A 15,840-nucleotide genomic window follows, 5' to 3' on the forward strand; every position below is an offset into this window, starting at 1 on the left:
GGGGCCAGCCCTCCTTAGCTTAATTATAGATGGGATGTGTCATTCTATATCTTTCTGCCCTTGGTTAGTTTAAAAACCTACTTTAAAAACTTGGGATTGGGGCCATCCAGGTTGGCCTAGTGGTTAAGTTCGGCATGCTCCACTTTGGCGGCCCAGGTTCAGTTCCCGGGTGCAGACCTACACCACTCGTCTGTCAGTGGCCATGCTGTGTTGGCGGCTGACATACAAAAAGAGGAAGATTGGCAGTGATATTAGCTCAGGACAAATCTTCCTTGGCAAAAAATAAATAAAAACTTGGGATTGGAACACCTGTAGGGGGTGATGAGGTCTGTCTGTATGTCCCCGGATCCTAGATCACTGTTGGTAGATCACTAATTTCCCACCTAAATTTCAGAATTCGGATGAGACTTATCAGGATGTTTTCTTTTTTTTAATATACATGATCATTATTCCTATAACTATTGTTTTATTGCTTTTTAGGTAACTCTTCTGTAATCATATTAGTAATATATAAAAATGGTTAGCTTTCTGGGGCCGGCCCGGTGGCGCAAGCGGTTAAGTGCGCGCGCTCCGCTGTGGCGGCCCGGGGTTCGCTGGTTCGGATCCCGGGCGCGCACCGACGCACTGCTTGGTAAGCCATGCTGTGGCGGCGTCCCATATAAAGTGGAGGAAGATAGGCACCGATGTTAGCCCAGGGCCGTCTTCCTCAGCAAAAAAAGAGGAGGATTGGCGGATGTTAGCTCAGGGCTGATCTCCTCACAAATAAAAAAAAAAAAAAAAAAAAAAAAATGGTTAGCTTTCAAAATAATACTAGTGATTACTCACACAGTATTAATTTTGTGCCAGGCACCCTACGAGGTGCTTTATGAACACTTGGAATCCTTTATAAACAAGCATATAGGTATTCCCGTTTTACAGACAGGAAACGGAAACAGGTTAAGTGGTTTGCCCAAGGCCACACAGCTAGGAAATGCTGGCGCTAGGACATGGCCTGAGGCACTCTGCTCTAGAGCCCCTGCTTAGCTACTTCTTAACCAAGTACACTGCCGGAAGACTGACAGAAGACGTATGGAAGAAATCCTCAAGGAAGAGGAACCATTGTAACTGTGATTTTCTCTGGGTGGTGTGATGGGAGGTTTTTCTTTTTAATACTTTCATACATATTTCCAGTTTCTTTTCTGAGCTTTTTACTTTGGTAATGATAAAAGCAAATCTTTTAAAATGCTGTCTAATATGAGAAAGCATAGAATTTTACATTTCTTTTGTAAGACCCTTTTTCTACCAATCTTATCTCCTGGAGGATTTGGGATCCTAAGTTATAAGTTATTCTTGGTGGTTCACTGGTAATATTGATTCCCTACAGAAATAACCAATAGGACTGAACCTTATGACATGTCCCCAATTAGAGGGCTGGAGGGGGAGCCAAGGAAGGAGGTGGGAGGAGAATCGGCCACGTGTCCCAAGCCGGGAGGAAAGCTCCGGCGCGGGGGTCAGCGCGGGGGTCAGCCGTGTCCAGGAGAGCGCGTCTTAACCGTCTGCTTCAGTCAGTCATCATTTGCTATCCATACATGGGGCCCCGAGAGATGTGAGAATACATGTGAGGAGAATACGACAAATTTGGATGATAATTAGAATAAACTCTTAAGTAGCTATGCTAAGGATAGGCGTAGGGTTTGTAGGGAAGGTTTTCTGGGAAAAGGGAGTGGAACTCAGCCAAGAGGGACAGCTTGAACAAATGCATTAAGTAGAGAAACAGCACAATACAGTGAAAAAGCCCAAGTAATTAATTCATTATTGTCAGGGTGGAAAGCAGGAAGGAAGAAGAAAGGTGTGGTCAGGGATGATGCTGAAGAAATAGCCTGGTGCCAGTGACTCTGAAACCTTTTTTTTATAGCGCACTTATGGTATGATGCGATTTAACAGTGGCTCGTAATGCAAGTAAGGATCTCATGGAATTGAAGGTTGTGGATGAATTCCTTTGGCTAGAGTTCCAGAAGGGGCTAATGATTGGATCAAAGGATTTGTTTATAATTGGACATACTTATTGCCAAATAGTTTTTTTTTTAAAGAATGACATTATTTTTGTAATTTTTCAAGTTTCTTTACAGGCATGCCAGCATTTCTAAATAACTAAAAATACTGCCAAATATATATCCTTTGTAGTTTTTTAAAAATAAAGTATCACTGAAGATTCTTCTTTACTTTCACTTGACAAGTTTTCTGAACTGTTAACTTTCTTTAAGGTGTTGATTGCTTAGTTGTACATAGCATTGCTTTTCAGACTTGAATGTGCACAAGTACATCTGGAGATTTAGTTAAAATGCAGATAGATTCAGATGCTCGAGTAGGGCCTAAGCATTTCTAAGTTCCCAAGAGATGCTGATGCTGCCGTTTTGAGGGTATGTTTTGTGTAGCAAAAGTAGACATGGTGATCTGAATACTTGGGATATAGGGCCAGGGTGATATATGCCAAAAGAGTTAACGAAAATTTGCTAATGAGCTTTGTTATACTCACATTTAAAGTTATATTTTCCGTAGCACCCGTTATTTCAAATTGACTTTATTCAGCACATTAAGGATACTGTAACATTTAATGCTATTAAATAGCATAAGTGTTATGAATAGATATTTCACAGTTCATCTTCATATCCTCACAACTCTGGCGCAGAGCCTTCTATGTAGTAAGTGCTCAACAAACATGAATTAAAATGGTTTAACAGCAATTTGAAAAATCAAAATGTGGGAGACTCTCCTAAGGGAGAAATCAAGTAATTACAAAAAGCCTGAGAACAAAGCCATTTATGTAACAATTTATTCATCCCTCAGCTTTTAGGAGCCACAGTCTGTGATAAGGCAGACCCTTGTGCCTCACGTAATCTCTGATGGCCTCTCAGGACTCAGCTGGAAGAGTCGTCTCACCTAGAATGTAGGAAAATACACTCAACAGTGCTACTGGCTCCACATTTGAATTAGCTGGAGGGAAAAAAGACTTGTCAAGTTTCGTAATTATTTTTTTATTTTTTATTTTTTTTGTGAGGAGATCAGCCCTGTGCTAACATCCGCCAATCCTCCTCTTTTTTTGCTGAGGAAGACTGGCCCTGGGCTAACATCGGTGCCCATCTTCCTCCACTTTATATGGGACGCCGCCACAGCATGGCCTGACAAGCAGTGCGTCAGTGCATGCCCGGGATCCGAACCAGTGAACCCCGGGCCGCCGCAGCGGAGCGCGCGCACTTAACCGCTTGCGCCACCGGGCCGGCCCCTCGTAATTATTTTTAAAAAGTTAAGCAAAATCTGTTAACCAACCATCCCCCAAACTCAGTGATCTTTTATAAGAATGAAGTGTTCATATATTAAAGTGACAACTGCAATGCTAAGAAAGGCCACTTTCTGGAGTATCACAAGAACGGACTGAGCCCTCCCTGCCGAGGGAATTCAGCATTATGTCAAGTCTGCAGAGTGTAAATGTCTGTTCTGTGTCCCCTGTGCCTCTTTTTGGCCTATTTATTTATTTAGCCATTTTATTAAAAGAGCAGCCAGAAAAACCCGGCAAGGTTTCAGGTTGGTTCCATCTTGCCAGAGGGAGGAACAGCAGAAGTTGGCACCTCAGCAGTCAGACTCTAACTGATGGAGCTTAAGGAACTTTGATGCTGACACAGGCTAATGAAGAGCATATGGTAATTCTGCCAAGGTCTTCATCAGATCTGTAAGATGCACTCATAAAATCTTTGAAGCACTTCAAGATATTTTTAGTAAAAAACCAGTACTACAAGTTTAAAAAAGTGATTTTATCCAAATTGGCTTTTTATTTAGTAGTAGACTACTGACACATACTGCCTGCAAATAGTATAGACACAAAAATTAAAAAATAAACCAGTAGATATTTAAGGGCAAATGCAAAGTTTGCACATTAGGTCATTAAAGATTTTGTATACTTTTTCATACTGTAAGTTATTATAAACTAGATATATTAAGCAAAAAAAGCAAGGTGCAAACCAGCAAGTATCATATGCTACCATTTTTTTTTTTAAAAGGAGAGAGGGACAAATACCCCTACCTGTGCATAGAATACCTGTGGAAGAACACGACACTGCCGTCATGGGGTGCCTAAGGGACTCGATCAGGGAATAGGAGTGAAACTCATTCACTGGATATCCTTTGGTACAATTAAAATTTTTTAGAATCATATTCATGTACAATTTGTTTAAATATTTTGATTAGTAATTAAGACTAAACCTTTAATATACAGATTTAGCAAAATTCATTATATGCCACAAAGAAATGATTTTAAAAATTCTGAGCATTTTGGGAAATATTTTCATGAAAGGGCTTTACAAGATAAGAAATGAGTGAAAAATGCTGATGCAATACATACTTTATTACAGTGATGTTTAAACAAAGAATTTCACTTCCAAGTATGAAATAATTCAGGGAGTATGTGAAGACTATAACCTGACTACAGTGGCCAAGGCTAGCCTTTTTTTCCTAAGACAAAAGCTCCTGTAAATATTTAGGAGGCTTGAAACTGTCACTTTAAGAAAAAAATTGAAATGTCTTACAGTGAGTTTTAGGTCTACTTGATAGAGAAATCAAGATTAATTTAAAGCCAGTCATTAATATGCTACTCACCTGCATGTTATTCAAGAAAAGAAAAATGTTGATATACAAGAAAAATTAGATTTTTATTTTCTCTTGTCTTAAAAACAGTGACTAAAATGTAATTCAGGATTGTATTTCTCTAGCCTGGCTTCTCACTTGTATCTGAAGGTAATGGCACAGTCAGGAACTGTTCCGAATACCATGGTCTGTGATTGTTTGTATGCTTTCTAGGGTGGGTACACACCCTGTACACTCATTATGCTTTTCCCACCATCCCAACTGAATAGTGTCAGGCCCCCTCTCCCGGCCCCAGTATGTAGCCTAAATCCAAAAGGAGAAAGCTGGGTTACCTACTTCTTCCCAGACTTCTACCTTTTGTTAAACCATTTCAGAAATGGCAAGAGATGGTCTGCCTTCTCCATTACACTCATCAGTCCTGACACCCACAACAGCAAACAAAGCAGGTTTACGTGATGCCCATGTCTTTGTACTTCCACACTCTGGAACAAGCACATTTGCGAACAATCAGCTCCAGGAGTGTTAAAAGGCCCTCAAAAAATTAGGAATAATATCATCTCTAGTATAAAAGAATTCAAAAACATCCAGTTCCAAATAGTCCCTGAGCACACTGTTCATTCCAGCAAGACGTCTCCAGAGAGGTAACGAATGAAAGGCACAATTTCTCCAACTTGAGGACCATGCATAGTACTAGCGATAATACACCAGCCAGGCTAACCAAGGTTCTAACTGGTGACACTCCCCCTTCCAATTTTAAATCATGTACACTGGAAAAAGAGTAACGCCGTATGTAAACACAACACTTCAGACTAGAGGAGTGGCAGCTGGAGTACGTCAACCCCTCACAGAAGACTCAAGAGGAAGGACGGCTTCAAGACTCCTCTTCTTCCTTCTCCAGGAAATCAGTCAATGTTCCACTGTCAACAGGAATTAATAAATATTCCACTCCATCAGTTCCCTAAAAGATGTAAGGAGACACTGGATGTTAGTCATCCCTAAGAAATATACTTGAATCCTATTGTAGGTTAAACAAAAAATGGATTTCATTTCCTTAATACTTTATATAAATAAAGAAGTATAAAAATTAAGGCGAAAGGGCACACAGGCGGATATATCTACTTAAATACAGAGTTTAGTCAAACCACAGTGGGAGAAAAGACTAGAGGGTGAGTAGGTGGATATTTATTTTCTTCACTCTCCTGCTCTTCCTAGAATCTTACAGTATTGATCTCTCTGGTTTTTTTTTTACTCTTTTTTTTTTTAAGGAAGATTGGCCTTACGCTAACATTTGTTGCCAATCTTCCTCTTTTTTTTTTCCTTTTTCCTTTTTCTCCCCAAATCCCCAGCACATAGTCGTGTATCATAGTTGTAGAGTTGTAGCTCTTATATATGGGATGCCACCACACTGTGGCTTGATGAGCGGTGAGTAGGTCCGTGCTCAAGATCCAAACTGGCGAACCCCGGGCCACTGAAGTGGAGCACGCGCAAGTAACCGCTACACCACCGGGTGCCCGACCTCTCTGTTCTTTTATCCTCCTTTCAACTGGATCCTCCCCGTTGGCTTTTCAGTACTTTCAGGGACCTCCCCTTTTCAAATAACCTTTACTTGACTCCTCCTTCCTCTCCAACTATCACCCAACCGCTACACCTTTCCAGAAGAGCTGTCTATAAATGGTGGTCTCCATTTCCTCACGTTTTACTCAACCCAGTGCAACCTAGCTACTGCCACCATTATCATGTCACCAAAAAGAGCTTTTGCTTAGACCACAAGGAAGTCCATATTCCTAAATCCAATAGATATTTTCAGTCTTCACCTTTTTTGGCCTCTCTGCAGCACCTGACACTGCTGACCATTCTTTCCTCCTTGAAACAGGCTTCTCCTGGCTTCTGTGACATCATACCCTGGTTTTCCTCTCGGCTCTCTGGCTGTTTCTTTCACCTCTGCAGCCTTATCTTCTCCTTGGCTAGTAAATGTCACATTTCTAGGCTTAGTTCCTGGCCCGCTAAGCTCATTCTATGTCCTGTCTCTTGGTAGTCCCACCAATGCCTGGTTTCAGCTACAAGCTAAATACGTAGGAATCAACACTCTTGTATCTCTAACCCAGATCTTCCCTCTGGTTTCTTGTCCCAGGAATCCAACTGCCTCATTGACATTTCTGAGGAATCTCAAAGGAACCTCAGAGTGAGTTCACGATAAGTTCAGGAGAATGAGTCCATGCTAAGTCCAAACATACTAAGATCATGAACTCATGTGTCTCCCCAAAAATGTTGCCCTTCCAGTTTCTCATCCAGGGATCCCCCCATCTCTCTGGTTATGCAAGCCAGAAACAAGGGATTATTCTTCACACTTGCCTTTCCCTTGGTTTCCATATCCAATCTATCAACAATTCTTGTCAATTTGCCTAAGTATATCTTGAATCTAACCACTTTGCTCTCTTCACCCTAGCCCAAGTTACCATCATCTCACACAGACTACTAACACCTTCCTCACTGGTCCCTGTGCATCGACTTTTGACAATCCACATCCCACTCTGCCCCATTCCACTCTCCATACCAGAGTCAGAACAACTTTTTTAATGACTTGCCATTATTTTAGAATAAAGATTAAAATCCTCTCCTTGGCCTAAAAGTCATGCATGGTCTAACCCTTACATCACTATTTTTTCAGCCTCATCTTATGCCATGCTGCCTTCTTTTTGTTCCAGGGTCTCTTTACATGCTGTTCCTGCCTGGAATACTCTTCCCGTCCCTCTCTGACTAGTTATCTCCTAGTCTTCCTTTAGATCTCAGCTCAGTGGTCTCTTCAGATATCCATAACTGGGTCAAATCTACCTATATTAATATGCTCTTTCAGAACCATGTACCTTCTGATCATAGGACTTAGCACAGTTAAAATTTTACATGTGTGTGATTATTCAACAAGTGTCCATCTCCTCCATTAGACTTTAAGCTCTATGAGAAAAGGACTTAGGTTTTTGCTTACTACTGTATCCTAACACTTAGTGTAATATCTGATATATAGTTAGTGCTCAATAAGTATAAATCGGATTAATGAATGGGGTGGAAGGAAGAAAGGGAGAACGGAATAGAAGTTATTTGATTCATAATACATTTCTAATGGCCTATTACTCTGGACTAGAACTTGTAAGTTTTCTGCTCTGCTCTGAAGCAGACTACTTCTACCATATCTCCTACAGAACTCAAATGGCACATTGCCTAGATGGATCCTTGTGAACCATCATGGAACCTCAGTTTCATAATCAGATCTGGGTCAAAGGCATACTTGTCCCTAAGGAAATAATATACACTATTTCTGGCATACAACACTGCAACAGCAAAGTCTCACCTTCTTTGTTCTTATAAGCTTGTGGTCCCTAAATTCAGTTAACTGGGCCCGAAGTGTCAGATCGCTATTGACAAGGAATGCTTCCCGACACTGCTGGTAAAAATCTTGAAAAGAAAGTCCTGGAGAGTTCAAAAGGAGATATAAGTTCACTTAAGTGAACATAAGTCAGCTTTTAAGACATGACCCCATATATGGATACCCATACCAAAGAACACAGAAAAGAATGCTCTTGCCATAGTATGTCAAAACAGTCAGTAAGTATTGATTAAAGTTTTAAGTACCTCTGGAAGAAGCAAAACTAGAGAACACTTAGTTGTTATACACTGTGGCTTATATTTTTAAAAGAGAACTGATTGGCTGAAAGTAGTCAACTGTGACCAAGTATAAAATAATCCTGTGGGCAGTTTTAAACAGCATGGATAAAGTTGACTTTTAAAGAGGGAACTAGTAAGTCATGAGAACTCAATGATTATTAAAATGCTTGTTTAAATTAACACTATTTTTACTCAAGGGGAAGGAAATCTCCTAAGATGCCCATATGAAATATAGGTAATTGGTAGACACATATTCACAGCTGGCATAGGAAATTTAAAGAGTAAGCTAGGTTTGTCTTTCAATTCACATTGGCAAACAGCCTGTTCAGCAGTGTCTCTGTAGGGTCTGAAGATGTGCTATGTGGCAGACATACTGATCACAGAGCAAACCTTTCATTTACTGCTGTGAAAAACTGTAGTGCTAGTATTAGTTCCAGAAAAAGGAATTTATGGGGTGAAACAGAAGTCAGACAACTGAACATCCTCAAGACTGGATACCAGTGTAAGAAGGGTTCTCCTGGTTGTCCAGCTGATACTTGATTAGGAGCCTGAAAATCCCCCTAAGGACAAAAACAAAAACAGGAATTGAAACCCAAAATGTCAACATAAAAGATAACAGCTGGTAGTAAAACACACAATAAGAGTAAAATACTTGGCCTGTATGCATTATCTTCTGTTCCTTTCTCCAAGGAACATCATATCCTGGCCTTCTTGAAAAGGAGCTTTTGAATTTCCCTTTAAGGAAAATCTACGAGTATTTTTTTTTCAAATTACAGGTTAGTCTACTATAGAAAACTTGGAATATATAATAAAATCCAAAAAGGAAAATATCAATCCCATAACCCTAAAACAACAGCCACTAACATTTGATGTGGAGATTGTATCTGTGTGTGCTGCTCTCTCAAATCTCTGTGGAAGGAGGCAGGTGGAAACACATGAATTTACGCATTTCTATATGGTTTATACCATTTAAACCTCACCTTTTCACTTACTAATTTCTCCGTGTCTTTAAAATCTCTTCCCAAACCATTTTTAAAATGGCTGCTCATCTATCATATCATAAACTTACCATTTCCCCACTGGTTTTGATGTTTACATTACTTCCAATTTTAACTATTAAAAATAACTCCACATTAAATAAAATTGTACATAAATATTCTTTCATATTTTGAATTATTTCTGTAGGAGGGTGTACCAAGTGGAATTATGGGGTTGGATGCAGTGTTACACAAACTAAGATTCCCAGGAATCCTTGGGTGTGGCAAAAATTTTAAACCTTTGCATTTTCATTTTTACGATAATCTAGAATAATTACTGTAAGCATATTTTAGGTCGTCTGAATGACCACTTTATAATTTGGTACCGCCACTGACTCCACAGCTAAATTTTGGTTAAGATTTTTAATCAATCACATTCATTCCAAGTAAAGACTAAATGATACTGAAGGTTGCAAAATGAAGAAAAATTTCAAAATAGTTTAAATTAAAAAAGAAAGTGTTGAAGACTACCACACAGACATTTAGGTATGCCAAACTAAAAAATATTTGCATTAGAACAGTCAGCAGCACATTTAATGTTCTGAGTATTTATATTGTATGGATCCCCAACTTTATATGTAACAACTTGCAATGGTCCATTAGCAGTAAGTGTAATAGTAAAATTGAATGAAGACTTTTTCTGCTCCCAGTTCCACCAAAAATTTTCATTAGAGACCCATTTAACGCATATTTCAATATTAATACAATGCTAATCTTATCTTTAAGTGTACAAAAGCAACTTGATAGAGTAACACAATTCATTAAAATTAGCATTTGAGGGTTAACACGAGGGAGTCCTGTTGAGTATCAAGATACAGTTGAGTACCTTGATTGTGTGGTAGTTATGCCAAGGCTACACGTGACAAAACTGCGCAGAGCTAAGTACACACACACAAACGAGTGCACGTATCAACGGTGAGATCTGAATAAGCCCTATGGATCGTGCCAATGTCAGATTCTTGTCTTAACACTGCACTGTGGTGTGAGATGCTGGCGTGAAGGGTGGTTGGGAAAGGGGTGCTCAGGACTTCCCTGTACATTTCTTTGTAGCCTTCTGTGAATCTGTAATTATTTCAAAGCAAAAAGTTTTTAAAAAACCAGATACACGTAAAAGAAAAATAAATAAATAGAAAAGAAGTTGCTAGCAAAAAAAAAAAAGATCTATTTGAAAGTTCCTGTGTACCCCATCCTGTATCTATTCCCCTCCCTTGTCTTCCAGGGTCAGTACTCTCCTGAATTAGGTACTTTTGATACCTAATTCTGTACATTATAAAATTTTATTCATATTGATACAAAAAATTGAACACTATATAATATTGTTTTACATGCTTTTTATGTTTACATCTACCATCCTGTCCGGTTTAGCACTTGTCCTGAACAAAATGTCCAGGTTTGGATACTAACTGACGTTGTCACATGGCTAGTACCCCACACAAGTCAAACTCATGGCTGCCAATGCTGCTTCTAGATCCAGAATGCAGCTGGGCTGTGGCTTCAACTCTCACTGCTTTATGATTCTGTTCCATTGAGATGTTTACTTTTTTTTTTTTTTTTGCTTGAGGAAGATTCGCCCGGAGCTAACATCTGTGCCAGTCTTCCTCTATTTTGTATGTGGGTCGCCACCACAGCATGGCCACCACTAAGTGGTGTAGGTCTGTGCCCAGGAACCAAACCCAGGCTGCTTAAGTGGAGTGCGCTGATCTTAACCACTAGGCCACAGGGCCGGCCCTCAAGATCATTTTTGAGCCAGGCTCTCTCTTTTTATTTTTTGTTGTTTTATATTTTATCTATTATACTGTATGATTGCAACAAAAAAGGCTGAATTAATGTATGAAAGTACTATGACATCTTGACCAGAAGTGTCCCCTCAATGCTCTTTAAAGAAAAAAAAAGTCTGTACTAGTCTCACCTGTTTATTCTTTAAGAAACTTTGAATTTTCTGTCAAATTTAAAACATAAAAATATCATTTATATTTTGATTAATTTATAGGTCTAATATATTTCTAACTTGGGAGGAACTGCTATCTTTATAATATACAGTTCACGGGCCGGCCTCGTGGCTTAGTGGTTAAGTGTGTGCGCTCCGCTGCTGGCGGCACGGGTTCGGATCCCAGGCGCGCACCAACGCACTGCTTCTCCGGCCATGCTGAGGCCGCGTCCCACAAACGGCAACTAGAAGGATGTGCAGCTATGACATACAACTATCTACTGGGGCTTTGGGGGAAAAATAAATAAATAAATAAAATTATATAATATACAGTTCACTTATCCAAGAACACAATATTACTCTTCACCTATTCAAATCTTATCTATCCTCAACAAGGTTTGTTGTTTTTTAACACTTCATCTAGCTAAAAATAGTTCTAGAATTCTATGCTTTTGGGGGGAGTTTGCTACTAAAAGCCTCTTTCAACAGGTTAATTATCATGCAATTTAATTTTTGCTGGCCTATGCTATATCCAGCTTTTTGTAGCTTTTATTAATTTAGATATGCCTCTTGGTTAGGCTGCTGAAAGGGCTTTGTTGGAAACATTACACAAAGATGTTTAAGAGCAGGAGCTTTGGAGCCAGGCAGATTTGGATCAAAATCTCTATGCCTTTTACTTTCTACCTTAGAGGGGTTATGAGGATCAAATGAGCTATTTCATGTAAAGTGCCCCATGTCTGAATCATAATGTTCAATATTAATTAAAAATAACCATCAAATATATCATGGGTATTTACATATGTCCAAACTCACCAAATTATGCACATTAAATATGTGCAGTTCTTTGTATATCAATTATACCTCAGTAAAGGTATAAAAAAATAACCATCAAATTTAAGTAAAATTCATCAAAATTCTGCTTTTTCCTCCACCATGATCACTGAGTTGTTCTTATTCAGAAATATAAAAATCTATTAAGAAAAAAATGTTGGTCCTCCTGCTTTATTATTGGGCAATTCGGTAGACTACTATTGAGTAATCTGCCTATTGTATAACTCAGTACTGCAACATTACTACTACTATTTCTCTTAATCCTTCAAACTAAGTAGGGACTTTAGTAATGCCATTAAAACCTAGTAGCATGTATCTTAAAATGTACAGTTTTTGAAAAAATAAAACTATAGTTTTCTTCTTACCTTGCATTAGGGGTAAGGCTTCGTAAGACATGAGTTAGGGAACTAAGTGGCAGTGATCCAGACTGTTTAACCAGAAGAGAATTCTCATAGGAGGTTTCTTCAGTATAAGGACTATATGTGGTAGTTTCATACCAGAGCCAGTTATAAAGACTCTGCTTTGCATGATCCCACACTAGAGCACATGATCAAAGAAAACAAGAATTACTAATTATTGTCATGTTACTAGATTCCACTCTAGAAAGAATGAGAAAGCATTAAATAAAACATGAATCCTGAAATCTTTCATTTTTGCCATATCCCCATCCAAATCAGTACCTCACAACCTAATTTCATTGTCAGTCCACATCTGAATCTTTAATTGTATATTAAATACAAACTAAAATATATTAGTGCTACCAAGGCATTCTTTTAAAAAATTAATAACTTAACATTTTGTTTTATAGGATTATCACAAAGTCTCTGAATTAAATGCATAAAAAAATTAGTAAAAAGAGACCAAAATAATAGTTGAGTCTCCTCTCCTTCATGAAACTTTAGGTGTAAAACACCCACTTTAGAATCTGAATTTTTATTTCCAAGGATTATGTTCTAAATCAGATTGAGGACACCTATATTTTTGGCAACCTGTGTCTTCGAACACGCAACAAAGGAAAAGTGTACTGAAAAACAATAAAAATATTGTGACTTACAACACTAAGAAAATTAATTTTCTAAGACTGATATCTCAAGAAAGAAAAATAGTAATATTTAACTTACTGAGAGGAGCATTGAGGTGATCAATAGATGCTATAAGGTATATGTTACGTAAAGATGACAACTGTCCAATAACTTGCTGGCTTTTGTCTCCTCTCAACATCTGGCTATCCAAATTGTGGATAAGAAGGAAGAGTTCTAAAGAAGAATCTAAAAGTAAAGAGAATTCAATTGTTACTTTCAATGAGTATTTGTGAAGTCCCTATCACACACAATGCCTATGTGTTAAAGAACATATCAAAGTATTATAGGACTAAATAACTATTGCTAGGGGTACGCAATTTATTTGAGAAGATAAGTCAGTCACTCATAAAACAGGTAAGACATTATTAAAGTCCTAAAACAAAAGAAATTCATTGGAAATCAGCAGGTGCTAGACACTATGGCTAGAGACTTAACGGGAATGGTTAGCACTTGAATCAGATCATAAAGACAGCAGTTTTAATAAGGCATAGGAAACAAGGCAAGATGCATATTGGACTGGAGGTGAATCTGTGCATGTTCAACTGCAAGGTGGGAGTGAAGGGACACACGGACACACACACACACACACACACACACGAGTTCGCATTAAGAGATAATATAGAAAATCTTGATTATCACAAAGCTAAAGGAGACAAAAAAAGGGAGGGGAGGGGTTTAGGATATTGCTCAAGGCATCAGGAAGGTCAGAGAAGTAAAATATCATAAAAGTCAATGAAGAAAGGGGGCCGGCCCGGTGGCGCAAGCGGTTAAGTGCGCGCGCTCCGCTGCGGCGGCCCGGGGTTCGCTGGTTCGGAACCCCGGGCGCGCACCTATGCACTGCTTGGCAAGCCATGCTGTGGCGGCGTCCCATATAAAGTGGAGGAAGATGGGCACGGATGTTAGCCCAGGGCCGTCTTCCTCAGCAAAAAAAGAGGAGGATTGGCGGATGTTAGCACAGGGCTGATCTCCTCACAAAAAAAAAAAAAAAAAAAAAAGTCAATGAAGAAAGATCTGGAGGATGGAGCTGTCAACACCATCAAATACTGCAGAGATCAAGATAAAGGATGAGCCAAGGTCAATGAGGTTAGTAGAAAGGAAATTACAGGTGATCTTCCAGCACACAGTTCAGGTAGCACAGAAGCAAGAAATTAAGAAGGAAATAGGTAAAAAATAGAAAGCAGGACATGTCTTCAAAAACTCTGAAGTCATACTGAAACAGGGACATAGTGTGGAAGGGCAGTGGACTCAGGTAAATTCTTTTCTTAAGATAGAAGTGCTATACACATTTAACAGCCATTGGTGGTCTCTCAGGGGTTGCTAAGGAAGGGGACATTTGGCACTTATGGTGGAGGATGAGCCTGTCAGAGAGAATAAGTAAAGTGCTCCTCCACTGGGAGGAGGAGGACTAGAAAGACAATATAGTGACAAACATTCTGAGATGACACCTTTAGAAGGTTCAAGGTTCCTGTAACTCCAGAAGCCACCACAGTCAACAGTATTTAAATTATACATAAATAAACATTTAAATTACATGTAAATATGCAAAATATATTTTATATTGTATCTTATAGTACAATACATACTGTATTAATATACAATATGTACATATTGTACATAATATTAAATATATAGCATATAAATATATACAATATAAAATAAAATACAATATAAAAATAAAACACATATATAATTATGCATATATAAAATTATAATTCATAATTACATATTTATATTGTATATCTGTGCATAAAACATTTATATTATACAATTATAAATTATACAATTATATTTTTGTATAAATATATTTATCACAGTATTATAAATAATATGTATAATATATACTATATACAGGCATACCTCACTTTGTTGTACTTCACAGATACTGTGTTTTTTACGAATTGAAGGTCTGTGGCAGCCCCGTGTCGAGGTGTCTATCAGCACCATTTTTCCAACAGCAGGTGCTCACTTCGTGTCTCTGTGTCACATTTTGGTAATTCTTGCAATATTTCAAAATTTTCATTATTATTATATTTGTTACGATGATCCGTGATCAGTGATCTTTGATGTTACCATTGTAATTGTCTTAGGGCACCACGAACTGTGCCCACATAACATGGTGAACTTAATCAATAAACGTTGCGTGTGTTCCCATTGCTCCACTGACTGGCCGGACCTGCTGTTTCTGGTCTCTCTCCCTCTCCTCAGGCCTCCCTATTCCCTGAGACACAACAATATTGAAATTAGGCCAATTAATAACCCTACAATGGCCACTAAGTGAAAAGAAGAGTTGCACATCTCTCACTTTGAATCAAAAGCTAGAAATGATTGATTTAGTGAGGAAGCCATGTGGAAAGCCAAGACAGGCCGAAAGCTAGGCCTCTTGTGCCAAACAGTTAGCCAAGATGTAAATGCAAAGCAAACGCTCTTGAAGGAAATTAAAAGTGCTACTCCAGTGAACACACGAATGATAAGAAAGTGAAACAGCCTTACTGCTGATATGGAGAAAGTTTTAGTGATCCGGATAGAAGATCAAACCGGCCACAACATTGTGGTCAAAGACTAATCCAGAGCAAGGCCCTAACTCTTTTCAATTCTATTCAGGCTGAGAGACATAAGGAAGCTGCAGAAGAAAAGTCTGAAGCTAGTTGAGGTTGGTTCGTGAGATTTATGGAAAGAAGCCGTCCCT

At 38.7% G+C, this 15,840-nt stretch overlaps 1 protein-coding gene across 5 annotated transcripts in view; it reads right to left on the minus strand.

The window, feature by feature from the left end:
• Positions 1-3,783: 3,783 nt before the first annotated feature.
• The window catches only part of ORC2 (origin recognition complex subunit 2), a 50,789-nt gene continuing 38,732 nt past the window's right edge, over positions 3,784-15,840 (minus strand). For all 5 annotated transcript variants that reach the window (XM_058549564.1, XM_058549566.1, XM_058549562.1 and 2 more), the window contains 5 exons: positions 13,194-13,340; positions 12,438-12,609; positions 8,776-8,837; positions 7,964-8,082; positions 3,784-5,575 (listed from right to left, as the gene is read on the minus strand). In XM_058549564.1, the coding sequence (XP_058405547.1) occupies positions 5,489-5,575; positions 7,964-8,082; positions 8,776-8,837; positions 12,438-12,609; positions 13,194-13,340 (587 nt within the window). In that variant the 3' untranslated portion in view covers positions 3,784-5,488. The remainder of the gene's footprint in view (positions 5,576-7,963; positions 8,083-8,775; positions 8,838-12,437; positions 12,610-13,193; positions 13,341-15,840) is intronic.

Source organism: Diceros bicornis, chromosome 10, assembly GCF_020826845.1.
Source record: "Diceros bicornis minor isolate mBicDic1 chromosome 10, mDicBic1.mat.cur, whole genome shotgun sequence".
NCBI lineage: Eukaryota > Metazoa > Chordata > Mammalia > Perissodactyla > Rhinocerotidae > Diceros > Diceros bicornis.